Source organism: Halichoeres trimaculatus, unplaced genomic scaffold (genome assembly GCF_033239565.1).
Source record: "Halichoeres trimaculatus isolate MK-OKI-2021-1 unplaced genomic scaffold, fHalTri1.1 fHalTri1_scaffold_8, whole genome shotgun sequence".
NCBI classification, from domain to species: Eukaryota; Metazoa; Chordata; class Actinopteri; order Labriformes; family Labridae; genus Halichoeres; species Halichoeres trimaculatus.
In genome coordinates, this window is record NW_027437186.1 from 23,434,421 (window position 1) to 23,462,244 (window position 27,824).

Sequence of the window (27,824 nt, forward strand, 5' to 3'; positions counted from 1 at the left end):
GGTGGGAGCTGAATAACTACTTAATGGCCGTAACAAAGCATCAATTATGGGTATAATGACAACCTCAGGACTGCTATCTGTGTAATTACATGTTGTAACTGGAACTTTAGAGCTCAGGTTTACTCTGAGGGGTGGTGTGTAGCTGCCACAGAGGCTCCCATTGCTTTGAATGTTCATGTGGGATTTTAATCTCCAGCAGTTTGTGACTGAGGTGAATAAATATTTGGGTGTGAGTGATACAAAGTGGATTAGGTTAATTCAATCACAGCTCCAGAAACAGTGAAACTAGATTACGTTGTATTTCATTCAGAGAGTTCACTGTGTTTATTGGGTTATGAGGCTATGGCACATTTCATCAGTTTCTCCCATGTGTTTCACTGTCTGTGACACAGTTTATTAAACTGTAATCAAACTGATAGAGAGACGCCATCACCATCTGCCATTCCCAAAACAAAACCATGGCTTTGATTTGCTGAGGGGAAGCACAAAAGCCACAGATCAAAACAAAGAGCAGATTTGTTACTGATCTGGCCTGAGCTGAACCTTGTTTCCATCTTGTTCAAAGCAGATTTCTTTTTCTTTTTCCAAACTCCAGGGAGGCACAAGAGAACCGGATGCTGCCCTCAGTGAAAGACAACAGCGGCAGCCACGGTTCACCCATCAGTGGCAAGCTGGAAGGCATTTACTTCAGCTGCAACACAGAGTTCAACACTGGCAAGCCCCCACAGGACTCCCCTTATGGCCGCCAACGCTTCGAGGTGGGAGCTGATGTGCTCTTCAACCCTGACACCAGCCTCTACTTTGGAGACTTCTACTGCATGTACACGGCCTACCACTACGTTATTCTGGTGCTGGCGCCAAAGGGCTCCAGGGGGGACGAGTTCTGTAAGCAGAGGCTCCCTGCGCTCGACATCACCAACAATCGTTTCCTCACCTGCAAGCAAGCTGAAGAAGGTGAGGGTCTGGTGTTCCACCACGCGCAGGACGTCATCCTAGAGGTGATCTACACGGAGCCTGTGGACCTGGCGTTAGGCACAGTGGCGGAGATCAGCGGGCACCAGCTGATGAGTCTGTCCACAGTAAACGCCAAGAAGGACCCCAGCTGCAAGACCTGCAACATCAGTGTGGGACGCTAAAAGAAGTTGAATGTAAACAGAGGAGGGTGGAAGGCTAGAGGTGACTGACCTCTGAACACACACACAGGAAGTCCACATGTACTGATGAAGCAGACCAACACATGCATGAAGCAGCAGATTTAGTAGGCTCACACAAACATATCTCTGACACCGCTCTGTACTCTAAAGAGACCATCATTCCCAAAGAAGAGTGGAGGAAAAAAGAGGAAGTGCTCACGCTGACACCTGCACTGTTGTCTCCTCATCTTAAAGGGTTAAAAACATATGAAACTGAGCAAACAAAGCCTGGGTCACCAACGACACAGATCCATCCATCCTTCAAATCTGCACTGGCATACTGACCAAACCCTTTAACTGTACTAACCAACATGGGCTGCTTCTGTTCAGTTTCCCGGTGTTTATTTGAAAAAAGTCATCTCATATTTTGGTATTGATCTTTGCCTTGTTATTATTGATATGCTCTAAAAGGAGTCCACAGCCTGTGTGGACAAACATTCTCTCGTTTCAAATTACTTTGACTGTCATTATAGATATAAATGTTTCGTTCTTACTCTACAGTAGACAATTTCAGACTTTTGTTTACCTCCAACTAGTGGCACAGACTGGAACTACACTTGTATAGGGCTGCAGCATTGAGAGACATCTTTCTTTAAACCAAAGGTATTAAAAACAAGAAGTGAAACCGCTGTGGAATCTTAGCAGTGCTAATGCAACAGCCTCTGAAATGTGTATTCACCAAGAGTCTCTGATGACTGAGTGTGAATTATTTGTAAACTTGTTAACCTTTAAGAAAAAGCATGATGCAGTTTCTGTGCAGCATGAGTATGAAAGCTGTCAGTACCTCTACCGTGGCAACTTTTCTGCATCAGTCGCTCTTTTTTTGTTGTTAGTCAGATGAAAGGAAGAAGGTAGAACCATAAACTGTGTTTAGCAGAATAAATGTGAAAAAAATATTTATTTTTATTGATACATTCTCATATATATATATATGTCTATATATAGAAAACTATATGAACCAGAAGTGCACAATGTCAAAAACATTGTCAACAACTGCATTTAGGGGGGAATTGACTTCATACTGGAAAAATAGAGGGGTTAACACAAATCTGACAGCAGAAATATCTTGCACTACGATGCCAGTGTTCACCACCATTCACATATTTTCTAAGGTGAGCATGTACACTAAAGGGTTCGGTTGAAATTCTTAATGCATATCATAGCACAATGTAGGACTAAAAAATGGACATGCACAAACACAACAGGATTGTTGCATTAATTGCTTTTAAGCTTACTCCTTTTTTTCTCGTCAAGATAGCACTTTGAAAAAAATGCAGTTTCCACATCAACTATGGACAGTTTTGTCAAAAAATAGTATTTTGGCACAAGAAAAAATGAAGTAACAAAGTGCCATAACATACATAAATATAGAGATATTAAAAAACTAATACATTACTAACATCACATTAATGCAGCTTTTTATCCTTACATAAACTAGTGCTACATTAAATTCATATGCTACATCAGGTTTATGACAAGGTCATGAATGACAAGGGATGTGCTTTTTTTGGGGACTTAAAAACCGCAGTTTACTCGCATTTAGTTGTCACTGATCACTATTAGTTACCTTCATCTAAAGGGCATCTACATAATGAGCATGGCATGAAACAAGACCAGACATAACCTTCTGTTTCAGAAAAGGCTGAGTCCTGTTAAGTTAGAGGAAAGTCCCACTGTGAAGTTAACTCAACTGCTCTTAGTTGAGTCCTGTTGTTTACTGAGCAGGGCCTCCAGCAGACGGAGCTTCGCTTTGAGGTTCTTATACTGGCAGTACTCCTCCGCCATCGGGCCACGGTCCTCCTTCTGACAAACTCTGTCAACAAAATGTGGAGGGGAAAAAAAGATGCACACAAAACGGTCAATGGCTTCAGTAGATCCAAACAAACTGCAGCAGCTTCCTTAACCGGTTGATAGTCCCTATGTTGCCTTAATCAGATAGCTTTGTACAGTGTGTATCGTAACCGAGAACTTACTGTATTACTTTGGAGGACTAATATGTACAGTAAAAAAGGATGTGTACAGTTCAGAGCAAACGTCTATCTCTCTGTCTCTTTCCTGAGCTCTCTGTGCTGTATTAACGTTAAGTGCGTGTGCATTACACTGTCGTACCATTACGATGGACTTTCTTTTGTGGATGTTATTTTCTTCGTTTTTCACAAGGCATTGTCGAAAACCAAATGTTCAAGTTTAATAAGAGAAAAAAATAAATTCTAAAGTCGAGTTTTTTTTTTATGTGTGTGTGTGACCTTTACCTGCCAGTCTGCATGTAGAAGTGGTCCTCAAAGTCTCTGAGTGCATGGTGAAGCCTTCGCTTCTCTAATCGAGCTGTCCTGAGGTGATTCAGTAACTCTGGTCTGGGAAAAGCAAGTTGGAAGTTTTCAGATCTGTTGCTTAAGATTCAAATAAAAAAAAAATGTCTTTCACAGTAAAAATAAGTCACACTCCAGAGCTGTTGATGCTGAAGCTAGAGCAGTACCTAGAGGCTTCATGTAGAGTTGCCATGGTGATAATCTGTGGCTGGAGACCCTTTACCTCCTCCAGTGGGGATACCAGAGGTGTTTCAGATGTCTCTAGGGAGGGCAGATGCAGCAACTCATCTGGAGACAGGTTCCCGGAAGATTTCAGCCAGAGGGGCTGCTGTTTGGGGCTTTGCTGCTTGGGACGCTCTTCCTCAGAACCATCCTCTTCCTCCTGTTCATACACACAATGGTATTGTTTACATTTTGGTAATCAAAAACTAACAAAATTAGAACCAAATCACTTTGACAACTGGTTACTTTAAAATCATTTTAATTATATTACTAAAAGAAAGAAAAAAAAGAAAATCTTGAGCATTGTTTTTCTGAACCGTTTGGTGTAGTTCCTACATTTAACCACCAGAGGGTAGTAGGTGCTTGGATTTATTGAATCGCTCTAACAACATACTCTAAAGCACTTTTTAGAGTCTAAATCAAAGCTCAATTTATAGAAGAAGATTTTTACTCACAATGGTTGTGATGACTTTTGCAGCAGCAGAAGAAAACAAGAGCTGCTTGATGAGTCGGTATCTATCGTAGAAAGGTTTCATCAGATTCCGCTCCTGCTTGGTGCTCTAATGACACAAACAGACACAGTAAATGAGACATAGACCACTATGGTGCATGGTCATATGGGTTAATGTCCAAAAAAAGCGAGAGAAGGAGAAGATTATGAAAGTGTTCTAGTCCCCAAACATTAAAATACACAAGGGGGAGTCATCCATGCAGTTCTTACTGGTCGTCCGTGTAGACTCTCAAAGTAGAGCAAACACTTCTGCAGGCTGGTTTTCTCCATGGTCATCTGAAAGTGAGACATCTCCTGCAAAACACATTTTAGAGAGGATTGTAATGCATGAATGCATGAAGTTTTTTTCCATTTCATGGGTCAGTAATTCACAGATTCTTCTTCCTGGCACAGAAAACCAGGCCATAAAAACTCACTAGTTAATCCTTCATTACAAACCTTGACGCTATCAGGCAGACCCAGCTCCCGCCGTCTTTCCTTCATTCTGATGGTTATAAGGTGAACAGTTTCCTCCATGTGTGGTTTGGTATTGGTGTTGTTGATCCGTTGCTGTAGCTCTGTTCCTGTTGGTGCTGCCTCCCTGTGGTCTGTGGTGGTCCTGCATGTTTCAACTGATGGGTTGAAGCTCCTTTGCCCTGCCAGGTTGATTTCTTCTGATTGTTTCAGCTTCAGCTCTGAAAGATGTGAGCAGTAGAAGAGTTTGGGATGGATTTAACTTCAGCAATAGATAAAACTTTGTATTAGATGGTTTTACATCACAGATATTGTTTTGTCAAAATCAAACAAGCATTTGCACAAATTCTTGGCTTAAAAATTCAAACATGGCCTCTTCATAACCTGTTTTTTCCTTCACCAAACTAAATTATATTTGAATAAAGCCAGAAAAGATAAAACTTGCACCAATTTCACAAAATAGGCAAATATCAGGACAGTAAGGATGTTTGGAGTATAAAAGTCAATTTACAACATAATAAAAGTCACAGGAGATTTTTCCTCTGCATCAAGTGTCAGTTAGTTACCCTGATGATACGTCATGATAGTCAAGGTAGTTTTCTGAAGGTGAGTAATTCTCTTATTAACCTGTAATTTTGCTGAATTATACCTGAACTTCTACCTGAAAGATCTAAGCACCACCCCCATTTTTTGTTTTTGAGTGTTTGTCCACAGTTACATAATAGACCTTTAAGCTGCTTGCGGCTCTTGATGAGCTCTTTCATCAATCTGGACACCTCAGGGTGAGCCGTTTTGTCATTGTGGGCCGGCTGGAGGAAAAAAAGAGAAACTCACATCACTGACAGGAAAGTTCACTGTCTCTTGCATGAGTATTTGGACTTTTATTCTTCATTTGCACCAGGATTGGCTGGGTTTGTTAAGTTATCAATATATTCTTGTTCCATAACACTCCTGCCCTCAGCAACAAATGGAACTTTTCCAATTCACCAGTAGAGGGAGTTATATTCATTCTTACAGAATGTTTGTCGTAAGTGTCAAAAGTATCATTTCAGAACATTTCTAACACAAACCCAGCCAAGCATGCAGAGAAACACCTTTGGGCAGCCAGAAGGAGTTTTGATTAAGAAGTCCCTGTTACAATAAAATCCAATCTGTTCCTGAAAGTGTCACAGATGCTCCTCACCTTGTAGTGCTTCTCCTGTTCAAACTGCTCTTCAAATCGTCTGATCCTGTTCCTGAGAGTGTGAATGTGTCTGTTAAGCATTGAGATGGACACAGAACCCTCGTCTGGCTCCGTGTGGACACTGCTGCGAACCCTAAAGAGAGAAACCCATAGTTCATCACTTGAACTGTTTTAACTATGCATACTTTACCGTGACAGAAAACCCACTGTTCAAATTGTGTGGACTAAAAGTGACTAGGAAGCAGGTGTCTTACATGCGTATGTGCTGTGAGCGTGAAGGGGAAGGAGCTGTTTCCGGGTCGAGGTTGTAGCGCAGGCTGCAATTGATGTTGGGGCAGCGTGGAGAGGGCACTGGGCAGTCTGTCGTAGTTAGGTGGGAGAGAAGTGGACTAATTTTGGGTCCTTGTGGGCTTGGCAGGGTATCACTTCCTGAGTTCTCCTCAGAATGAACGGCAGTGGAGAGCACAGGGCTGGACTCAGATGACTGAGGTGATGGGCAGTGTTCTGTGAGGGAGAAGTGAAAAAAAAAATGCCAACTGAAGTTTTTAAAACCATGGTTTCTTTTCACACTCAAGCTTCATAACTTGTTTTTTTATTATTTCACTAAACAGAGATTTAATTGTAGGACAAAATAAGGTATGAGGGGGCAAGAACAATCAAACGGCTCATGCCTTAATAATAAATGCTACGTTAAAAATATTTTTTGGGAAACTTGCAGTTTTTGGATAGCACTGCTAAAGAGATACAGTAAATGTAGTGATAAGACTTGCAGCAGTGAGGAGATGGTTTAGCAACAGCTGCAGCCTGTGCACGTGAGTGTCACCTTCAACAGAAGCTTTTTACCAGCTTATGACATAAAATCAGCTTATTTGTAATTGATTATTGTAGTCACACATATGGCGTGAATAAACACAGGGCACTGAAATTATTCTTAACACTGCATAAACCATTCCCTTTTAAAACTTTTTGGTTTTAATATCTTTCCCTGTTAAATTTTCATTTAATGTGTCATTGAAAAAAATGTTAATATATTACGTCAAGATATTAAAACATTCAAAAGAAAAACAAAAAGCATCAATCTGCTTCAGTAACTTGATGTTAGAATATGACATGTTATCAAATCCATGTACTAGTTCATCATGTAACAGCCAGCTGTGCATTGATGCAGCAGCATCAGCATCACAGCTTTGGTTTGCTGTTATAAAGAAAAGACACACCCAGCTCTGGAATACAATACAGTTCAACACTTGCTGTCATAACTCATTGGCTATATTTTACAACAGAGAATAAAAGCCTCTGCTGAGATGCCATGCCTGAAAACAGTTGAGGAATATAACATTACAATGAGTCTGAACCCTTATCTGAAAGAACTGCAGTGTGGGAACATAATCTCTCAAATAAATATCCAAAAGCAACATTATATAGTTTATAGCATCTTTTATATAAATAAAGAGATATATTTATCATCAAAAGTCTGTTAATTTGAATAAAACTGGTCCATCGACAATGTCTTACCAGACTGTGATGAGTTCACCGTGTACCGATCCTGAGGTGGTGGCTGATGGAGTTGCAGCTTGTGGGTCAAAAACAGACCCTGATCATCAACGGAAAGAGGCTGATCCTGAGCAGGTAAATTATCCTCAGCTCGGGGGTCTGCTAGTGATGGCAGCAGTCCCAAGTCAGCCTCCAGAGCTTGCAGCTTTAAGAAAGGGCTCTGGAAACAGAAGCAAAACATGTCCTCAGGGGGAGAAGATTCAAAGATGTAGGCTGTGTTTTCCGGGAGTGTGTCCTGTGCTGCTCTGAAGAAAATCCTGTTCAAAAAGCATGAAACAGCCCTGTAAGCAAGCTGCTTTCAGTAGTAGCTAAAGCTCAGGGAAGAAACTTTTGAAAAAATAAACAAGAGAAAAGCTTTGATCGTCCAAACTCCCAGTCAGTTGCAAAGCCAAATATTATAAGCGGCACATGCACGATGCATAAACAGGCTTTCCTCTTCTGGAGCTGTGCTCTGTTCTGTTTGACTAGAAGCTCTGCAGCCCAGGAGGCATCCAGTGAGACAAAATCCCCTTTGACTTTTTCAGTCAGTGAGTCAGTTTATGTATCAGCATCCAGTGTGGGATCTCTAATGAACAACATGCTTTAATCCCATCAGCTCTTTCACTGTATTTCAAGTATCGCCTGGTCCACATCTTCATCGGTGTGAGTGCACGACAATCCTCAAATCCACATTTTCCCTTCTGACTGGCAGTCCCCACACTTCAGCTGCCTCCCTGCCTCCACATGGATTATTCACCTTGTACAGAAGAAGGGGTGGGCAACGGGAAAGCCGCTCATGTTGATGCGTGCGGTGTGTGGGGAGGGAGGGCAAGGGATGAGAGGTATTCTGACTGTATGTGACGACATGTTTCCATGGCAACGTTGTCAGACCAGTCTGAGGAGCCAGTCTGATGGAACTGTAAGGATAAAGTTGCCTATTGTTTGCCTTGATATGAGTGTGCTTTATGTGTGCATAAGATTTGTGATTGAGTGGCAGAAGAATATTCTTGGCTCACCAGAAGGTCAGCACATTTCTGTACTCTGACATCATTCTCTTTATCTTTCTCTTCCATTATCAGCGACAGATGAGGGCTCTGCTCTTTATGTCTCACCCCAGTGGAGGTTCATTCATAAAAAAAGGTACAGCTTTGTGCGTCACAGAAGAAGAGGAGGAGGAGGAGGAGGAGGAGAGGGGATGTTCTTACTGAAGCAAAAAAAAAAAACACAGTCAAGACAGCTCACACCTTGAGCAACACATATAGGTCTGTGGATGAACACACAGACACACAAGCACACACATTCACTGGAGGTATCAGTAGCCCTGTTGTCATAGATACCATCATCCTGAAGAAAGTGTTAATTTGTGTATCTAAAAAAGCTGCGGGGAAGGGGAACTTACGTCATGGCTGCTGTTCCTGCCTCTGCAATCATCGTGTCTGTCAGGAGAACCACGACAACCTTCTCCTCCTCCTCCACCTCCTCCTCCTCCTCCTCCACCCTGAGGGCACAGACAGCACAGACACAGATGAGGACTCACTCCTTAAATCCACTCACTGACGCTTGTAGTGTGGGAACACATGTACTCACCAACTTACACAAGAGGATGTGAGCAAGTTACAATGGCCCTTAAGGTTAAAGTGAGACAAAGAATCTTCACTTTTTTTTTTTTACCTCAAACCCATCAAACTCCATCAAGAAAAAGAGATAGTGTATAAAAATAGTGTACTTTCTAATTATCTTGTTTACTTTTTTGGGTCATTGGACATCTGCCTGAACTCCAGGTGTATTTCATCAGAAGCGAAAATTTTGAAAGGAGCTTTAAAAAGTTCAGATCCAAATATTTTGGAGTTCTTCTGGTTATGAAAATGTATCAATAATCAAAGTTGTACAACATTTCTCTTCAATTTTATGTGACCTGTAAAAAGGATGTATCATCACCTTCCAAACTAGAAAGAGATTAAGCAAGTCAGTGCTAGTTTAAGTCTTGAATGTGAGCCTCTCTTAGATGTGGTAATATCGGTGCTACATTTTACTAGCTTCCAATGCTGAAGGCTACAACTCTCGGTTATGGTAGTCTTTGCTGACAGAAAACAAAACAGGAGCTAAAGGAAGTTATTTTGAAGTTGCAGCCATATGACCTGGAAATGCGTGTTTACCTTTGATTCTGACGCTGTGGTTCTGTCCTCTGTCTTGTTCTTCCCATAGCGTAGCATGCTGTAATACAGGCTTTGATTAAAACAAACCAATCACATTAGTTAGGAAAGAGTTAAAATAACTAATAACTCTAACTAATAACCCAATAACTTGTGGGATTTCCTCCTGTGGGACTAATAAAGGTATTATATCTATCTATCTAACTCTGATTCTTCTTGTGGTTCAGCGTCCATGTGACTTAAGTTCACGTTGTGCGCTGTTTGTTGCTCAGAGGCCAGATGGTCATCTCTCACTGCTTTTAAGGTTATGGCTCATTCATGCGTGACACTAATGAGGCATAACTGAGCTGACCTGTCCTGTGGCACTATGGAAGCAGCGCATACAAAAACGTCAGCACACCACCCTGTCACATCGGCCTAATGTGGCCGTCTTGCCCCTGTGGCAAGTCAGTATTATTTGGACTGGAGTTGTATCAAAAACACGACCGTGAGCAGCGCTCTGCTCTGATAACCTACTTCCAAAGTGACTGCAGGGCTGAGGGATGGGTTGAACTGAGGGGAAGTGAGGAGCAGAATAGGGCAGGGAACCAAAATAACAGCAGCACTCAAATGAGTCACACAAATTCAGTGATTCAAGCTAACACATTTCAACTTCCAAAAAAACACTAACAGCACTTTTGTTGATGGTTATTCTCTCTGACTTGGGCTTTTACTTGAATATCAAGTGAGAGAAATAAGCTTAAAATTTAAATGTCTAACTGCTGATTTATGAGAGTTAAATTAGTGATGTTAATCTATTCGGCGGCTCTTTGTGTGGACCAAGTAACAAATGGGGCACACCAAAATATAACATCTTGTGTAGTCTTCAGGCAGAAATCTTTCTTTACCTTTTTGTATGCTCGCTTTGTGTTTGGTCTTTGCTCTGTGATTCATTCCCTAGAATGAGGCATTCTGAGAAAGGAGCTGGTTGCTCTGGCTCAGTGAAAGCCTGAAAAACAAATCAGTGACGCCATAACTCCCAGGATCAGATTTACACTTTTTATATAAAGGCAGTACTGTCTCTTAAAAGACAGCACTCCACTGATAGGTTAATGCCAGCAGGTAAGGATTGTTGTCTTTTTTTTCTACCTTGTCCACTTGTTTTTCCTCATCTTCATTTGATGTTGAGGAGATTTTTAGCATCTTGCACTCTGACAAAGTCCTGTTAAAGGAGAATCAAATTCAGCTGTTGAGGTGTACCACAGCTCTATCAAAGACAAAAAAATCTATAGTATGAAAACATTATCTGTGTGGGAAAAGGAAAAGAAGAGGTGAAGAATTTCTCACTCTTCTGTGGTACAGTCCATCTCCTGCAGCTCTCCCTGGATGCTTTGGAATGGTCCGCTCCGGTGCATGTGTTGTCCTGGCCCTGGGTCAGCGGGGCAGGAGAGCACACAGCCGGCAGGCCTAGTTTCTCTGCTCTCCTCCTCAGCCTCCTGGTCTGGAATCAGCATCTGAATGTCAGTGCTGATGTCAGAGTTGGTTTCACAGGCCTGCGCCAGAGTGTCAGGGCTACAGAGAGAGGAACAGGGAGAGTGAGACAGGGCTGCAACACACAGGAGGAGGTGAGGAACAAAAATATCCCTCTGTAATGACTCATCTTTACTTAAATGCTTACATGTTGATGTCTTTAGCGTAGTAAATAAATCACTTGCAAGTGTTTAATAGATCATTAAATAGCACAAGTAAAAACTAAACAGTTAAAATGGATTTTTAAAATTAAACTTGAAGCTCCTGTGAGGACTTTTAAGCTGGTTATGAAACAGACTGACTGATGCCATTTTACTGTTTACAAAAGAAAACAATGCCATCAGCGATGAGATTGATTATTTCTGCACAGTTCTTCATAATGCCTGCATTTACTACCACCTGGTGGGTGTCAAAACCCATGCTAAAAAGAGCATTTTATGGTTTTTACAGCTAATGAATGATGAATAAGAATACTGTTTGTTTAACCCTAAGAACAAAGGAGGTTGGGATTTTTTTTATCTGGAAAACCTACAGAAGAATCTAGTTTAAGGCATTTCCAGAATTCAAAGAAACTAGAGCACACCGAAGGAGCTTTAAGGTTTTTATTTCTGAAAATAAATTCTTGGTCCTGGTGGCTTATTTGTATTCAGGAGATAAATAAGTGTTTGTTTCACAGTAAAAATCTTCCAAAACAAAAAGAAGAATTTATAAAACACAATATCAAGAGTTTAAAAGCAAAGTCAAACTAGGGAGGATCAATCAATTATAAAATTCAAAAACAAAAATCCCCAAAACTAGTTTGCATATTAGGTCATGGATCAGCACTTCTCAATCTACTTCCACACTGTGACATGAAGCTTAAATGAGCTGCTACAAGTAAAACAAACACAAACTATCTGTGCCAATGTGAACCAAAACAATGCCCCAGGTCACACTGTTGCTGAGAGCCATGAATGGCTCCAGAACTGTCACTAAAACACAGTCAAAGGATCACTCGGCACAGCCATGAAAACAATGACAGCTGCTTTAGTTACTGTTTATAGAATGAGACCATTATAACTGCAATTGTGTTGTGAACATGCATCTTTTCTGTATCAAGTCCTCAGACATTCTTCATTTTATCATAGCTTGGTCAGATAATTAAAAAACAACCCAACCATTGTACAGATAATCTAAAGTAAGACAATACATAAGCATGGTAAATGTCAAGAATCGTTCCAAGAATCATTCTCTGGATCCCAAACTGTCAAGCATCATCTCACTCACTTATGAAGGATTGAAGAGCCATGGTTATTCCCACTGAGGCTGAAGCAGATGAGACAAGAAAACATCCTTTTCAAAATGTCCTTAAAATCACAGCAGGCTGGGTTTACATGACAGGGAACGGCTCGCTGCTTTTCTTTGCAGAAAGCCAAAGAGAGAATAAAAAGAGAGCGCAAATGTTTGGTTCTCAATGGTCAACAACACAAGTGACACCCGGAGGCAGAGAGCCGACCAGCCCCTTCAATTACTGCTACACATACTTGCACGAGTTCACATACACACACATTTAGGGATGAGGACAGACAGGGATATTAACTCACTTACAGCAGTTCTTGTTTTGGGCACAGATATGTCGGGTTTAGTTCTGTCATAAGGGTGGAAATAGGTCATAAAGGCTGAGACAGGGAGGCACTCAACTGACTAATAAGTGTGCTCACAGCTGGGCACAATTATAGTCAAGCACAGTCAGATCTACTCCTGAGAAGTTAATGACCTATCTAAAAGATTGTGTGCCCAAAAATAAGACCTGTGCATTTTAAATAACATTTAAAGAAAATATACATTTTGACCTACATATGAACACTTGACCCATAAAACAGCCAATTAAAGTGTTTTACAACAAAAATCAAACCCTACTCTCCGCTCATTAGGAATTAATAACTGGTTTTGAAAGGGATCTTGTGTAACAGACACATATTTTTCTTACAACCCCACTGTATGTATTATTAGACCAGAATCAATATGGTCTGTGACGTAAGTAGAAAGTATAGAGGTCAAGATATGCCCAGGAGGAAGGGAAGGGAAGATTTCTGAAGTGATAAATCTACGAAGTCTACACTGATCTTAAACTCTCAGCAAAGACAAAATAATGTGTTCAATGAAGCATTTTCTCCAATAAAGCAGCTTTCGAAAAGTCTCAATGTTGTCATGTTGGTGCAAAATCAATGCAATGAAAGATCTTTTTTATGCCAGAGTATAATTATTTATGTTAAAAAAAAAAAAACAGTTTCAGTGATCTGTGAATTAACCCTTAAAAATTTCTTGAGGCTTTAAAATCTCTTATCAGTAAAGCCCTGTGTTTAAAGCTAAAAGCTATTTCTTGTAAGTTTCATATGGCAAATTTAAGACAAAATTCTGTACCCATCACCTTAATAAACACTGTGCGCAAAAACTGATGATCATACATTCTGCACATTGGTAGCTGGATATTTGGTAAGCAAATACTAGGATGGCCATCAGCCCAACAAGGACACCACATACAAGCACACGCGGCACATGTCACACCACATGTTGAAAGCCTGCTGACATTAAAACCAAACTTCATCTTCAGATGACTTGTCTATTTACAGGCACGAGTAGATAGTTTGATCATAGACGGGCAGCTCAAACATCTAGCTTCCACCCAGCTGCTATGAATATCTCTATGACTTTCTTATTACACTTGCCTGTGCTTGTTTCCAAAGCTTCATTAAGTTGGATTCCTCAGAGAACATATTGTTCTTACCTTAAAATTTATAGATCACAGATGATGGCACATAATAAACACACAGAAGCGCATCTACATCCATTAACCTTAAAGCAGAGCTCTCATCAAAACAGAGATGCGTAATAATATACCAGGCATGCTCCAACTTGACACACACTTGCATTTCTTGCAGGGCGGGTAACAGACCTGAAAATAATCTGCATGTGCACGTGAAAGCTATGCCGCATGCTGACTAGGGGTGGATTAAATAAGAAAACGTGCTGATGTCATTTAATGTCTGCATTGGCACCTTGCAGACACCCAACGTTACACTTTAAAAATAGAAACAAGCTCTGTGGCCTACAAGATCTGAGAGGGAAAAGTTCCACACGAGCAGATGGCTTCAGTATGGAGACATAAGTCTGTGGGGATTAATTTAACACTGTTCTACTTCTGTACTTCTTCAATCAGCAGACACATGATACTATTTTTATTTGGTATCAGACTGAAATGCCTGTTAGCTGTAAAAGCAACAGTAATTTTTTGAGAAGAGGTGTTTTTCTGCATCCAGTGAAGCAGCTTGTCACCTGCTGCTTCTGTGCATGGTTTTGAAAACAAACTCTGGGTCAATATCTACTCAAGAAACTGACCTGTTATCCATTGATTCTGAGTATATAAAGTTGTTCAAATTCCCTTTTTAGAGAGAAAAATGGAAAAAATCAGCACCAATGCGCTTTCATTTGATATCACTTCCACTATTGAATCAAATCTAATAAAATGTTTAACAATAGTGGAAGTGTACCAAGAAGAAGCAGGACGGTCTGGTAATCATATAACAAAGTGATTCAGTTTGACATCTTTGTAGCTCTCATAAACAAAGGACCTCTAGTAGTTGGCCTCAATTGAATGTGAATGTTATCTCGGTCTCATCATCTATTATACAACAATTAACCTGACAGTCACCTACACCATAATAAGTATAGAGTGATGCACAGCAGAGAAAAAGGTCATGTCCTAATTACACAACAATGTGTACTGTAAAGGCTTGAGTACAGTTTAACCACCAGACACTTATTTCATTGTGTATCTGTGTTTAAGCAGGAAGAAGGGTTTTAAAACAGCTTCAAGGTTACAGGGAATAAATGATATTGATCTTTCTACAAACGTATCTACTACTGACCTACATACCTACATTCCTATAGTTACAAAGCTACTGTTGAAAACATGACGGTACCTGCTAAGTGGAGACAGACTTCTGTCTGTTAGGTTATATGCACTGGTTGCTGAGATTGAAGTGATGTCTTCTTCCAGCCCCTCCACACTGCTCTGCCCTGAGTGGCAACTGCTGGGTTTCACCTACAAAAGACAAGGAGACTGAATACACAGAGACATGCAAACAAACGCCAGAATTTTCAGAAATAACAAAGTTTAAAACTTTTTCAAGAGAATGCATTTATCTTGTAACTGATTTTAGCAAGGTTCTATTTATCTTAAATTTACAACCTGAAAAATTAATATGAATGGGCTCTAAAAAGTAAGGGTTTATTAACTTAAAAAAAATCAGTCAATTTTAGCAAAAAATAACAATATAGCCAGGCCATATAATTAATCAGCAAACAATCTGGAACAAAGATAATAAGAGTCAGATTTTAATCTTTTATTTGGCTCTTCCACATTCTCTGTTACTAAACCCTCCAGAACTTGTCTTGCTGCAGAAACAGTCTCTGGTTATGTAACTAGAAGCTCCTTCACACAGGTTTTAAGAGCCCTCTAAAAAACAAAGCCCTATCCCAATACCTTTTCTCTAACCCTGACATAGTGGAGGTAGATGGCTGTGTAAGGTGAGTCTGATTCTTCCAAAGGTTTCTGCCAGGAGAACTTACAATGGCAAGAAAGTTTTTTATTTCCCACTGTTACTTGCTCAAAAGCTGAAAAGTGCTCTACACATGGCAGGTAAAAATTCCTTACCTTATCATAGTTTGGGTATTTGTTAATAGTCTAAAATTAGCAGGTTGAGCCCCAAAAGAATGACTGATTGACTGACTGGTTGAAAGCCAGTCATTGCAGCCATATGGCACTCTTTGTTTTAAATGTTTATAAAGTCTACTGATAGCTTGCATTAATGTCTATATAAAAAAAATAATGAATAATTAAACTATCCTCTTAGGTGAGAAAAATAATGAAGGTACATATGAATAAAATGGAAGGCTTTTTCATAACATGCTGGCACCCTCTATATGGAGCATACTTTAAATATTCAAATAACTGCAAAACAGAAGATAGCATAGCTTGTTTTTAGAGTCGTGATCATTCTCTTCATGTAGCGTAAAAAACACTTTCCGAGTTTCAGTGCATTCAGCGGTTTCTGTGAAAGGAAAGGAGCAGCATCACGAATCACCTCAAAGTGTGAAAGAGCAGAGAGAGTCGGTGGAGGAGGTGAGGAGGAGGCGAATGAAGAGGTGATTGTGTCCTCGCCAGACACTGGAAGCAGAATCTCCTGATGCCTCAGAAGATGAAGCAAGAGGGCGTTACACATGCTCTGCTCCTCCAGCATCCTGGCTCCTGCAGGGACACTGCATTGAAGACAGACAGGAGAAAAACAGCATAGCGTCACATTACTGTGCACCCAAGACAAGGAGACAATGGGAAAAGGGTGCCATCTAGTGACAGGGAAATTCTCATAAAGATACATTTTTAAAACTATTTTACAGATGTAGAGTTACAACAAGTGTGGCCGGATGTGTGTGCTGTGAGTAAATCTGGCTATAGCTAACACATGTGAAAACTCTAGGTATAAATAGATGCATGTTTACATTGAAGCCAGGTTAACTGGAATGACAGGAGGGGAGCAAGCTGTCTCCTGTCACAACAGAAGCATAAGGGAGCTATGGAGTGTTTAGATGGGGTTCAGATAACAAGTATGGAAGATGAGACAGCTGCCAAGGAAGCTGTTACACATGTCCCATGACAAGATCATGTGCTGCTATGTCTCGCAACACCCAGGCATTCTTACTTCACTGGAGGGCAGCTGAATACTGAAGTCCTTACATGATTATTTGTTGACTAAAAAAAATGAATCAATTTATATTATTTACATTTTACAAATGCTGATAACAAAGATGGTTTCTGGTTCCAGGAATGGGGAAAAAATAGTTGAATGGGATTTGACTGAGCAAAATAAGTCCTTCCCACTATAAGGAGAGGCTACAGCAACACAAGTGTACTTGTAAGAGTGCCTCTCAAAGGATTGTGTTTGTTTACGGTGACAGCTGAGTTATGTAAACAGGAAGGGAGAAGCAACAGACAAAATCCTGATGACTTCTGTTTTATCTCTTATCTAATGTCTGCCCACAATCTACATCCAGTTTCTTGGTGACAAACCTGACTCCACCCCATAGAGACTTTGGGAAAACAAAAAAATTCATATGTGGCTTCAGTAGATTCATAGGTGGCTCTAGTATTGCCAGTAACTTACCGAAATACACAGGGCCCAAAGATGGTAGCCAGATTTTCCACAGGCATTTGATTTGAATTGCTGTGAGCTGCTACTCTACTCAAGAAGTGGATGAGGTAAGATAAAACAATGAAATTGTCAACAGGAAGGTGGTGTAGATTTTCTCTCAGAGACTCGTTAATGTCCGCCTCAACCACGTTTCCTGAAAACAAGCAAAAACATCACATTTGATCACCCAAAACATGTAAAAGTCTTTTTGCACAGGGTGTAACTGTCCAAAACCGTAAAATTCATTGTCCAAATGAATTTAGCTATTACAGCAAAATTACCTGTGATTCATAAAAAGGAAAGTGATTCATCACCCTTACTTTGCCTGTCCTGGGAATGCAAGATGAGCTACAGAGATCTGCTAAATATTCAAGCTCTTGCTACGCTACACTGGAGTCTGGCAGATACCTGCCAACATCAGGCCTAGAGCGACAGATTTTTAACTCTGTCATTCTCCTGTCTCAGAAGTCAGATAAATTCTGACACATTCAGTGAACTCAGCTATCTCTCATGAACACCTTTAGTGTTTTTTTTAGTGAGTAGCTGATTAAAATTTCCCAACATTTGTGCTATGAAATCAGATTTTGGCAGTCTAAAATGATTTTAGTGTACCTCTGAGAGCCTGAATTAGTTGTTTGCGATGGGGTTCTGGCACTATAGGGGTTGGAAGCTCCCTGAAGAAGAGTTTGAGGAGTGAGGCCACAGTAGGAACATCCTGTTCCTGCTCCAGAGCCACCCTTTCTCCACGATCCCAACGCTGCCTCATCTGCCTGGTCCGCACTGCCGAGCCACACAGACGGAAAAGACCCCTGTGGTGCATGCCTGTGAGTAAAGTAAATGGAGTTTGAGCATAGTTCTCATATCCAAAGTGAAATTAAGAAAGAGATAGAGGAAGTTAATACAAGAAGGTGCCACAAGAATCAATTACAGGTGTGACTAACCATTTGCATCCAGGAACTCCACCATGTCTCTTAACACAAGAGGCACTCCACAGAGCATCTGTCCATCCTCTCTCAGTGTTTCCAAGGCAACACCAAACACACACCTGGCAGCAAGTTCAGGCTCTGTCACCAGGGTAGGAGCAACCTTAGCACTGGACCTCAGGGTTATCACTGAAGATGGGTCGCTCTGCATGAGAAGAGGGTGTGAAGCAGTTGACTGTACTATTCTATCATTAATAAATCATATTCTTGGATGGTAAGAAATATAATAATACCCATTTAAGAATGAAAAATACAATCAAAGGGTGTCAACTTGTAATTGGAAACCACTGTTACTTTGTGAGAGCCTTAGACTTCTTTCTGTTGAAATATAAATGCAATGCGTTGATTTCTATTCGTCAAGTGTACAGTAAAATCCCCCATCCATCCACACATCAGTCCTACAGTCTATCATCTACCTGTGTAGATGTTCCCATCGACCCTCCCTGCGTGAAATGGCTCTGGGATCCCTGTGTTACAACCTTGACCTGTTGTTTACATGTCAAGAGATATTTGTGAATTACATTTTTAGAAAATGGCGTAATTCCGGATGAAACGTCGCGTTTAGTAAATAAAGCACATTTAACAAGTGACGGAAACAAACTGATGCCAGACGTATGAACCCTACAGCCTCTAACTAAAACACAGAGCTTCTAGCTATATCAATTTGGTAATGATAAAACAACAATAAAGGTAAAAAAAATAAATCAAACGGCTGTCTTTTAACTTACACAGAGCGAAACTGAAGCGCTTGCTCCCATGTTTCAGCTTAGAGGACCGAGGCAGCTCTCCATTTTTCATGTTTGGTGTGTATTACCCGCTTCCACATCATGCTCCTCTCAGAGAAAAAACTGGAAAAGTCCAACGCACGACGGGTAAAAAAAAAAAAAAAAAAAAAAAAAAAAAACTACCAATGGTCCTGCATCTCAACATGAGGGTTGAAAATAGTGAAAAACTTCAGTTTAGATGGAGTGAGATTAGCTTTCCTCCCGTCATACTGTTAGCGCCCAGGAAATTTGTTTATGTTGCTAGTCACGTGACACGCTTGTCACCATGGTGATGCGTCCCACAGTCTATGGTCGCAGCTTTGCTTAGCTAAGCTGGGAAGTGTGCAAATACTTGTACGGATAAGAAGTTGAAAGCAATTTGGTATATCTATTAAATTAACAAATTATTAAACGGCAAAAGGGCATGAAATTACTTTCCCGACACTTCACATAATTTACTGCTATCGGATACAATATGGCACGAGAGCTGTGTTCTATCCAAAATATGGCAGATAAGCAAAGTCATTATTCATCCAAGTATCTTTTATTGGCACTTTTAAAATAAAAAAGTAAAACAAACAACACATATAAATATCGTAATACTGGCATTAAAAAATAACAGTGTCTATGAAGTGACAGCAAACACAGTGCCACCTCTAGGTCAGTACTATTTGTACTTTATCTGCACCTTGTAAAATTGACACTACAAACACAAAATGCAATGTTCCAGCAATGCTCCTTCATACACCTGAAACTGGAACTATCAAAAGTACATTTGTAGTGGTCTATTTAACAACATTCAAGTGATTCTAAAAGCCTATTGCAATGTTTCATTACAATTATGATCACAATAATCAACTTAAAGACAAATTATTACAGCTCTATGGCCAGTTTTGTGCATATAAAAGTCACTAGTACATAAGACAAAACAAACTAGTGCTAATATAAAAGTTTATCAAACAACCCACACGCACATACCTGTGCACATATGCAAACATGTGTGCGTAGACACCTACACACAACATACACACAGTATGATAGAAAAGGAAAAGCCTGGTCAAACACCAGTGGAGGTCATGATTATCATGCCACAGAGATTTAACATGCTGTTGAGATTGGAGATACACAAGGACCTCTCTGTAGTGTGTTTAAATATCTTTAAATCCACATAATCTATTCAAAAAGTCTTTGTGCAATCCAGAAGGAGGTATGTGGAACTCAAATGTTTTTTTTAAGTAAAAACTAAGTCAATGCACTTGAAAAAATGTCAATAAAGCAAGGCGTTTGTATTGTTCCAACAGGCATATGTGTTGACAGGCATTTTCTATCATTGATGCTTTGGTAAGATACATAGTGGTTTAATTACAATACCTTTGAAAACAAAAAATAAAAATGTCTTGCAAAAAAATTACATTTATCAAAACAGGCTCCCTCTTGCATTCTATCCCTGTATTCTCAGTTCTGGTTAGGTGACTGGGGGATATTTTGTGCAGCTGTACAATGATTTGAAATGTTGTCACGGTGTCAAATGAACACACAGCAATCAAGCAGATTTCTCCTCCCAGTGTTACCAACGGCACTATTTTCTGTCAGTGCTACAGTTAAGTGAAAAAAGGATTTCTAAAAAACATGATGCAAAACTGGGGAGTCAAACAGTATTGATCAGTTCACCTCGTAAAATGAGGCAATAATAAAAACAACACAGGCATCAGATCAAACCTTAATGATCTGCAGTGGGTGGTTTGGACCTGAGACACAGACAAATTACAGAGGAAAGGCCTGTTATTTGAAACCTCTGGTAAGTATTTTGGTAAATTAGAACCTGGCAGCAAAATCAAGGGGGAGACCCCCTAAAGTCAAAAAAACAGGATTCCTCATAGAGGTGGTTTGGGTATAGTTTCTCAGCAGACAGCTGCTGGGCAGTGAGGGTGGGATTCGAGTCATCATGCAAGGAACCTATTCAAGCGACAGAGGCAACTTTGTCACAGTTGCTGGTGTATTGGACATCTGGTCTGTCGTTATCAGAGTGCTTCCTGTTCCAACAGGGTAGAGTGAGCAGAGTGAGAATGCAGGCTCCAATCAATACACAAGTCCCACTAAAGTAGAACGCCAAGTCATATGACTGTGTGAAGTCAAAAAACCACCCTGAAAAAGGAAGTAAAAACAGACAGTTAGCATAGTCAGCAAGAATTCATGACAGATACAGCAAGAAGTTAAATAATGACAAGCTGACTGCTAGTCTGATGTAACCTTAGAATTTTTGAAATATCTAAATAAATGAGGGTTTATCCCCAGAAAAAAAGCAAACCAATAACTTTTCTTTATGCCCAATGAGTAACAGGACAGAAAAAAAGTGTATTCCTACCTACAACAGGAGGTCCAAGCATGATCCCAAATCCCCCAAAGAACATGAGGATGCCATGGGCTTGCGTCAGCCTTTCCAGGCCAACAATCTTTGTGGTGATGTAAGAAGTGAGAGACCAGTTCCCAGAGAAGAAACCAAGGCTGACTGAAAGGATCTGCAGTCCTAAATAAGTCTTAGTGATGGGGATGAGAAGGAGTGATGCACCTCCTGCAAACATGGTGAAGGCGTACAGATAGATGCCATTGATCCACCTGATGTCAACCAGCACACCCAATGCTAGTTTACCCACACAAGTTGCGATGGCCCCTATTGATACAAGAGGAATGACACTAACTTCTTCAATGAGTCCTTGACTCTGAGCCACATCCTCAATAAAGAGCACAGGGGGAAATGCGCCTAAGCTGAACAGGAAGACTGCAATGCAGAAGGCCACCATGGATTGGTCCTGCAGGATCTCATGCATGGAGCGCATGTACTTGGAATAGGCCTGCTGTTTCTTCTTGATGACTTTCATGATGGCCAACCCAGCCATAAAACTGTGTTTCTTCTTTTCTGTCTGAATGTCCTTGGCATCGATGGTGATGAGCAACTCTTTCACCATCAGAGTTTTCTCTGGAGTTGTCATGTTAGAACCTGCTGAGATTTTCAACTCATCCAGAGGGGGTTTCTCGAAGAGCTGCCCATCTGTGTTCCGTTCCAGGGCGGCCTTCTGTTTGAGGTAGTACCCTGGCATATTCAGGGGCCTCATGAAGCCAGCGCAGCCCATGAGATTTAGTGCTACAGCCCCGATGATCAGCAGGCAGCCATCCAGGCCATACAACACAATCAACTCGTTCTGAGCGGTGGCGTAGATGAAAGCTCCAACACTCGTACCTGTGTGAGGGGAAGACACAAATTCAGCATCTTAGTAAGAAAAGGACAATCAAATAATAGTTTGAAAATGGAAATCCATTGCATGTAAGCTTGCAACACATGAGAATTTAAAAAAGAAAGGAACAATCAATCAAGGCCATTATGGGATGAGATTTACTGGGAGTAAACCAAAATTAAAAATTCCACTGGCTGCATTGGATATAGTCATAATCTGTGTGATCCTTCAGCACAATCAGCTGTGTTCAAAGGTCACACTCCTATAGCTGCCACTGGGGGGCGCCAAGTCAGATATTTCTTCCCTTCCACAGTGACTTCAGTAACATCAATGATTTACAACACAAGGATAAAACCATCTTACAGGCCTTGTAGGTTTAAAGTTTCACACCAGTTTCTTGTCTGATCACACCTAGAATCACTGATTGTGGTCAAAACAGTTGTTGTCATAATTATTGATTTACTGATTTATCATGTATCAAACTGCATCATAACTGGTTTAATACTTTTTCAGCTGATGACTACCTGAATTAAACATCATAAATAAACTTAAACATAATCCCAGCCTGTAACGTCAATCTTCCCAGTTCCTGTTTCAACCTGCTACACTACTCTGCCTCTGCTACTCTACATATGTTTACCTCAGCATCCCAAGGCTCCCAGCAGCTCATACATGAAAGAAGTGAGCATGGAGAACTGGTGTACACCCATTGAGCTCAGAGGAGGCTTAGAGGGGGGCAGCAGTACCTGTGGTGACTATGCCGAGGGCAAGGCCGCGTCTCTTGTCAAAATATTGACAGGTGATTGTCAACGTGGCTGCGTAGACGAGACCACATCCCAGTCCTGTGGGTGGAAAAGAGGACAGGGTCATACAGTGGCTATTAGCTGAGGTGAAATGGGGCTTAAAAAGAGACAATAATTAACTTGTACAGTCATGTCAGAAATGATTAAAATGGATAAAAGAGATTTTTTTTCTTCAAATTCAAGGAAACATGTAAAAGTTTATTTCGAAATGTATAAGTAAGTAGATCAACTTAAATTATTATGAGAAAGATTTATTTGTGGTGTACTTTAAAGTTCAGAGGGCAGGGGGCATAGGGCCTCTTGTGTAATACAATCAGCAAATGTAGCATAAGATGAGTAAACAACCTGCACGTGCACATACAGCTGCAGCCATCGTCTAAGGGCATCTCTAAAAATAAATTACCGTCTTCAAATATGCATGGCCGCCCCTCTCCTGCACTGCCAGTGTGAGAGGCAGTCCTGACAGTGAGGGTGTTCATGAGGATTAAGCTAGACTTTGCTGTCACCTAATGCTTGATAACAGGTGGTGCTAAGCCCACACAGGCACACTGGTTGGTGCATAAAGGGTCACATGGACAAGGCTGAAATACCTCATCAACACAAACGTCAGTGTCAAACAAATTATGTAATGTTTAAATGAATATCTCGTCCTGTTGTGATTGTATGTATCTGTTCAGTAGCAATGGTACTCATTAACTTGAAATTTAGGATAAAGACAGCCTTTGTTGTTGCATAATAGTTGAACTTGAAGTGCCCCCCTTCCCTGCTCGTTATAAATGATTATATAATGTGTCATGAGATTCTCATATGTTAGCAGGATAAGAAGCTTAGTTAACACCCATGACCATAGTAACATCAAGCACTTTTTTTCGCTCATTTACAAGAGCTAAGCTTCTACCTGAGTACCTGTCTGTCAGTCTGGTGAAATAAGTCTTTGCTGCTTTAACTTCAATAGAAGTACCCAGCCAGAATAAAGTAAACAAGTGGTTGTAGCATAACAAAAGTACAAAGTGTTTGCTTACCAACCACGACCCCATAGGAAAAGATGAGGAACTGGACGTTTGGCGCAAAGGCACTGAGCATCAGGCCGCCTGCCACCATCACACCACTGAAGATGGTCACAGGACGGGCCCCGAAGTTGTCCACGCAAGCACTGCAGATGGGACCTGATTTTAAAAAAGGTAGAAAGACAAACAGACAAAGGAAGAAGGACAGAGCAGTGTCAGTGACAAAGATAGCTTAATTAGTTATTCTGGAGAACAAAGTGTGTGAAAAACCCTGATCTCACGGAGCACAGCTGCGTCTGTCTACAACCCTGCCACATAACATTAGGTTCAAACAGGCAACCTGTCAGAGGGGCTGTCATGTCACTGAGAATCCGTTGAGACCCTGTATAATGTTGTTTACTTTCACATTTCTCAGGAACAAAAAGTTTGAATCCTCAAGAAATTGTATTTGTTTTCCTTTTCGTGGAAGGATTTAAAGTTGGAAAACATAAATAATGTACCTTGTGGGAAAGTTTTAAAGCATCATTTTTTATACAAGCTTGTCTCAACTCCTTATTACAAGTGCATGATTCTTAGACACACAGTGCACAGTGCAGTAATCCCCTTTCTTTCTATAAATGCCTACTGAATAGTCCTATTTCCCGAGGTAGCCTGACTCATCCCTCATGCGACATTTACAGTTCTGTTTCCCTCTGAGCAGGGGGAAGACCCTGCTACAGTGCAGCAGGAGCTGCAGTGCTGCAGCTGTCTGACAGCTGCGACACGTGTCCAGGACTTGGCCAGGCCCAAGGCTAGATCTGCCCAGTCATTATTTTTCTTCTCAGCTCTTTGAAGGAGACGACAGCAAGAAGCCAGACAAGGGGGTGGGGTGGGGGAGTTAGATGGAAATGTCATCCCAACTGCTAACAGTAGCTGATCCTTGTTGCTCAACAAAATCCTGGAGATAAAAAAAAATCAATGAAATTTTAGACCTTATTTTTTTAGTCTTTCTGTTTTTCTCCTCTAAATGAGTCTTTCTTTTTATGTTCACGCTCCTCGAACACTTTTTGCACTGTGCTTCTCTTTTAATTAGTCCCTTTTTTTTCTCCTCACAGTGGTTAAATCAAGGGCTAAGTGATCCTCCGACATCCATGACATGGATGACTTGCACTTGCTTTGCTCTCCTGGAAAATCAATAACAGCAGCTCTTCTCAGAAAGCCACAAAGTACAGATCTTTGCCACACTGTTGTGATTTCTCTCCATCCTGTTGAAGCATTACTGAAGGGGAAACTCTTTAACACCTGTAGCTACGGTGAACATATCGCTGAGCTGTGGATGTCAGTGTCTCTTGTTCTGGCTTGATAAAAATGTTTGTGTCAGCTTGTTATCAGAGGCATCATTCAATGTAATGAATGGGGAGGAAATGGTATGTAAGTAGGTATAAAGGTGAAGGTTTAGTGCCCTACTTTGAACACTGAGATAAAGTATCTCCGTCAATAAGTCATGTTAGTAGATATGTTGCCCATGGTGACTCATAGTGGTAAACATAATAATGGTAATAAAGTTACATAATGATAGGAACTGTTCAGTAAAGACTCATGAAGTGTTGAAGACATCAGCTAAATGTAAAGTACTCACTGGCTATAAGCCCCACTCCAGCCACAAGGGAGCCCACCCAGGCCGTCATGCCTTTTCCCTCCTGGAAAGCATGCAGCCACTCAGGGTACAGGACACCCACTGACTGGGGTGATCCATAAGCCAGGAGCTGGGCCATGAAGGAGGCCCCAACAATCGCCCACCCCCAACCTCCATCCAGGACTTTCGTAGACTGAGCCATGGTGCTGATGTTGCCGCTGCCCTCTGGGATCTGCTACAGCGTGGACAGAGGAGGGGCTCCTGGACAGACAACACAAATAAAACCCTACTGTATAAATCATGACAGTGAAATAAAACAAAATATGACAACCAGAGCTTGTTATAATTACATCCTTTGAAAGTATTCCTGTAAAGCTTTCAACAGATCCCAAGTTACACTTACGCCAAGCCTTGATGTAGTGCAGGCTGCAGCAGCGGCTGGCCCAGAAAAACAGGCAGTTCACCTGAGTGGGGTCGTGAAAACTCAAAGACTGACTGCAACTCACCCCTAGCCAACAGCTGCTTTTGTTGCTGTCTCTATAACCACACCTTGGAGGAGGGGAGAGTAACGAAAAGTGCACTGCTTTCTGCCCCTCCTGAACCTCAAGCCTGCCTCTTCCATGATTCAGCTCGGATCCTTAATTGACACAAGGGAAAAATCTAGTCTCCTGTGCTGACCTAAGTTTTTCAAGCCTCAGTTATAAAAAATTCATAAAGCAGAGCAACTTTATACATCACTGCGGCAGTTTTAACCCCCTTTGGTCACACTTTGTTTACATTCGAGGCTCTTGTTTTGGGAAAAGATCTCAGATGTCTTAATGCCAAGCAGTCTGCTTTGACAATAAACAAGTCACTTCTTCATTGGAATTTAAAAAAATAATAAAGGGAATCACAGATGGCCTTAAGGGAAGGTGAGATTAAAAACAGTATGTGTAATGACAGACGACAAAACGCACGTTTCCGTATCAAATCTCGCATTTCATTCTAAATAAACGCGCAAGGGGCTGGTTATTGTGTTTAAAAACACATGCGGCACTCACCTCAGCATCAACAGAAGCAGCAGCAGGACTGAGCACAGCTGCGCGCTCTACGGGAACTTTCCATGTAGGATGAATTCCCGTTAAAAATCGTCTTTCACTAAACCGCTTCAAATGACTCGTTTGTTTACACTGCTCTAACTGAGCAGGATTCTGCGACGTCCGTGTGTTGCCAGAACACCCTGCATCAACAATGCGCACTAAGCATCCGTTTCATACCGCTTTGTAGCCGGCAAGAAAACCGGTTCAAAGCTGTTCTTGCTGGTCCAGCAGCAGTCTGAGCGCAGTGATGGCAGGAAGAGCGCTGCTTCCTCATGCGCGCCTCGAGCGCTCAACAGGGATGTTGCGACTGTGGGTTTGTGGGTCAAACTATGCGTTGTATTTGTTTCCTATAAACTCAATCCGAACAATTCAGTACGTTATTGTAAAACTCAACATTTTACCACACATGCACACGCACCACACGCACATAAAAACTGAAAAGTGTTTACCTGGGTTGTTTCCGGGCCGTCAGACAAAGCTGGCAACACGTGAATCAGCTGAAAAGTGATTGTAAACACATGTTGTAATTTAAAAAAAAAAGAAAAGTAAAACTGCTTTATTGACTCATCTAGGGTTTCTGTTTGGTCGAGTTAAAAGTTTGTCAGCTATGGATGATGGGGGGAAGGGTGTTAAAGCTCCTACACTTCAGGAACATTGTTAATAATGCCATCAGTCCAGTCTAAACCGGTTGATGGATGGTAACACCACTGCACCGCGCCAGCAGGGCGCACTACTCCATGGTGTGCATTTAATAGCGCTTTAAACTCACACTACTCTTATTGTGCGCATTTAAATCTCTATTGGCTTTTACTCCAGTAGAAAAGAGCTTGTGCTCAATTAAACCATAAGGGAGATCTGACTGGTACATAAATAGGATGTAGGCAGCCTGACATACAGCTGGTTAAATATAGCCTTAGGGAATTCTCATAGGAGGAGAAACACATGACCAGAGGATAGAGTTTTAGACATACAGTAAATGCAAATCAACATACAGAAAGTGGTCAAAATAAATGGATATAGCCAAGTTGTTGTCATTAAAAGACC

At 41.0% G+C, this 27,824-nt stretch overlaps 3 protein-coding genes across 5 annotated transcripts in view; 1 reads left to right on the plus strand and 2 right to left on the minus strand.

The window, feature by feature from the left end:
- LOC141794976 (phytanoyl-CoA hydroxylase-interacting protein-like) overlaps positions 1–3,419 on the plus strand; it is an 18,074-nt gene extending 14,655 nt beyond the window's left edge. Inside the window, exon 5 of the mRNA XM_074675663.1 lies at positions 596–3,419. Coding sequence (XP_074531764.1) covers positions 596–1,136 — 541 coding nt within the window. The 3' untranslated portion in view covers positions 1,137–3,419. The remainder of the gene's footprint in view (positions 1–595) is intronic.
- On the minus strand, positions 2,075–19,136 carry LOC141794977 (protein FAM13A-like). The gene is made up of 21 exons (XM_074675664.1): positions 19,008–19,136; positions 18,238–18,424; positions 17,909–18,118; positions 17,270–17,450; positions 16,193–16,367; positions 15,029–15,150; positions 10,884–11,108; positions 10,686–10,758; positions 10,445–10,545; positions 9,561–9,630; positions 8,804–8,902; positions 7,387–7,585; positions 6,126–6,375; positions 5,872–6,004; positions 5,416–5,497; positions 4,674–4,909; positions 4,446–4,529; positions 4,180–4,284; positions 3,670–3,884; positions 3,446–3,547; positions 2,075–3,006 (listed from the first exon to the last, which is right to left on the minus strand). The coding sequence occupies exons 1-21, from the start codon at positions 19,035–19,037 to the stop codon at positions 2,880–2,882; spliced, it is 3,006 nt and encodes a 1,001-aa protein (XP_074531765.1). The 5' UTR covers positions 19,038–19,136; the 3' UTR covers positions 2,075–2,879.
- A 443-nt stretch (positions 19,137–19,579) lies between these two features.
- Positions 19,580–27,629, minus strand: slc16a9a (solute carrier family 16 member 9a). Of its 3 annotated transcripts, none has more exons than XM_074675049.1 (6): positions 27,230–27,629; positions 25,705–25,962; positions 24,102–24,245; positions 23,023–23,118; positions 21,409–22,281; positions 19,580–21,188 (listed from the first exon to the last, which is right to left on the minus strand). In XM_074675049.1, exons 2-6 carry the CDS (start codon positions 25,901–25,903, stop codon positions 21,004–21,006), a joined length of 1,497 nt encoding a protein of 498 aa, XP_074531150.1. In that variant the 5' UTR covers positions 25,904–25,962; positions 27,230–27,629; the 3' UTR covers positions 19,580–21,003. The 3 variants fall into 3 exon arrangements, with proteins under 3 accessions (XP_074531150.1, XP_074531149.1, XP_074531151.1); XM_074675048.1 differs by lacking the exon at positions 27,230–27,629 and adding an exon at positions 26,742–27,121; XM_074675050.1 differs by lacking the exon at positions 27,230–27,629 and adding an exon at positions 26,105–26,523.
- Positions 27,630–27,824: the final 195 nt, after the last annotated feature.

Excerpts from the sequence above, each read along its gene's own strand:
- slc16a9a (XM_074675049.1), bottom strand. The coding sequence starts at position 25,903 with ATGGCTCAGTCTACGAAAGTCCTGGATGGAGGTTGGGGGTGGGCGATT. Across the intron at positions 24,246-25,704 it reads TGGAGTGGGGCTTATAGCCA|GTCCCATCTGCAGTGCTTGC; the intron begins GTGAGTACTTTA and ends TTTTAAAATCAG. Across the intron at positions 21,189-21,408 it reads GCTTGGACCTCCTGTTGTAG|GGTGGTTTTTTGACTTCACA; the intron begins GTAGGAATACAC and ends TTCCTTTTTCAG.
- LOC141794977 (XM_074675664.1), bottom strand. The coding sequence starts at position 19,037 with ATGGGAGCAAGCGCTTCAGTTTCGCTCTGT. Across the intron at positions 18,425-19,007 it reads GCGCTTCAGTTTCGCTCTGT|AGCGACCCATCTTCAGTGAT; the intron begins GTAAGTTAAAAG and ends CTTCTCATGCAG. Across the intron at positions 3,885-4,179 it reads CAAAAGTCATCACAACCATT|GAGGAAGAGGATGGTTCTGA; the intron begins GTGAGTAAAAAT and ends GTGTATGAACAG.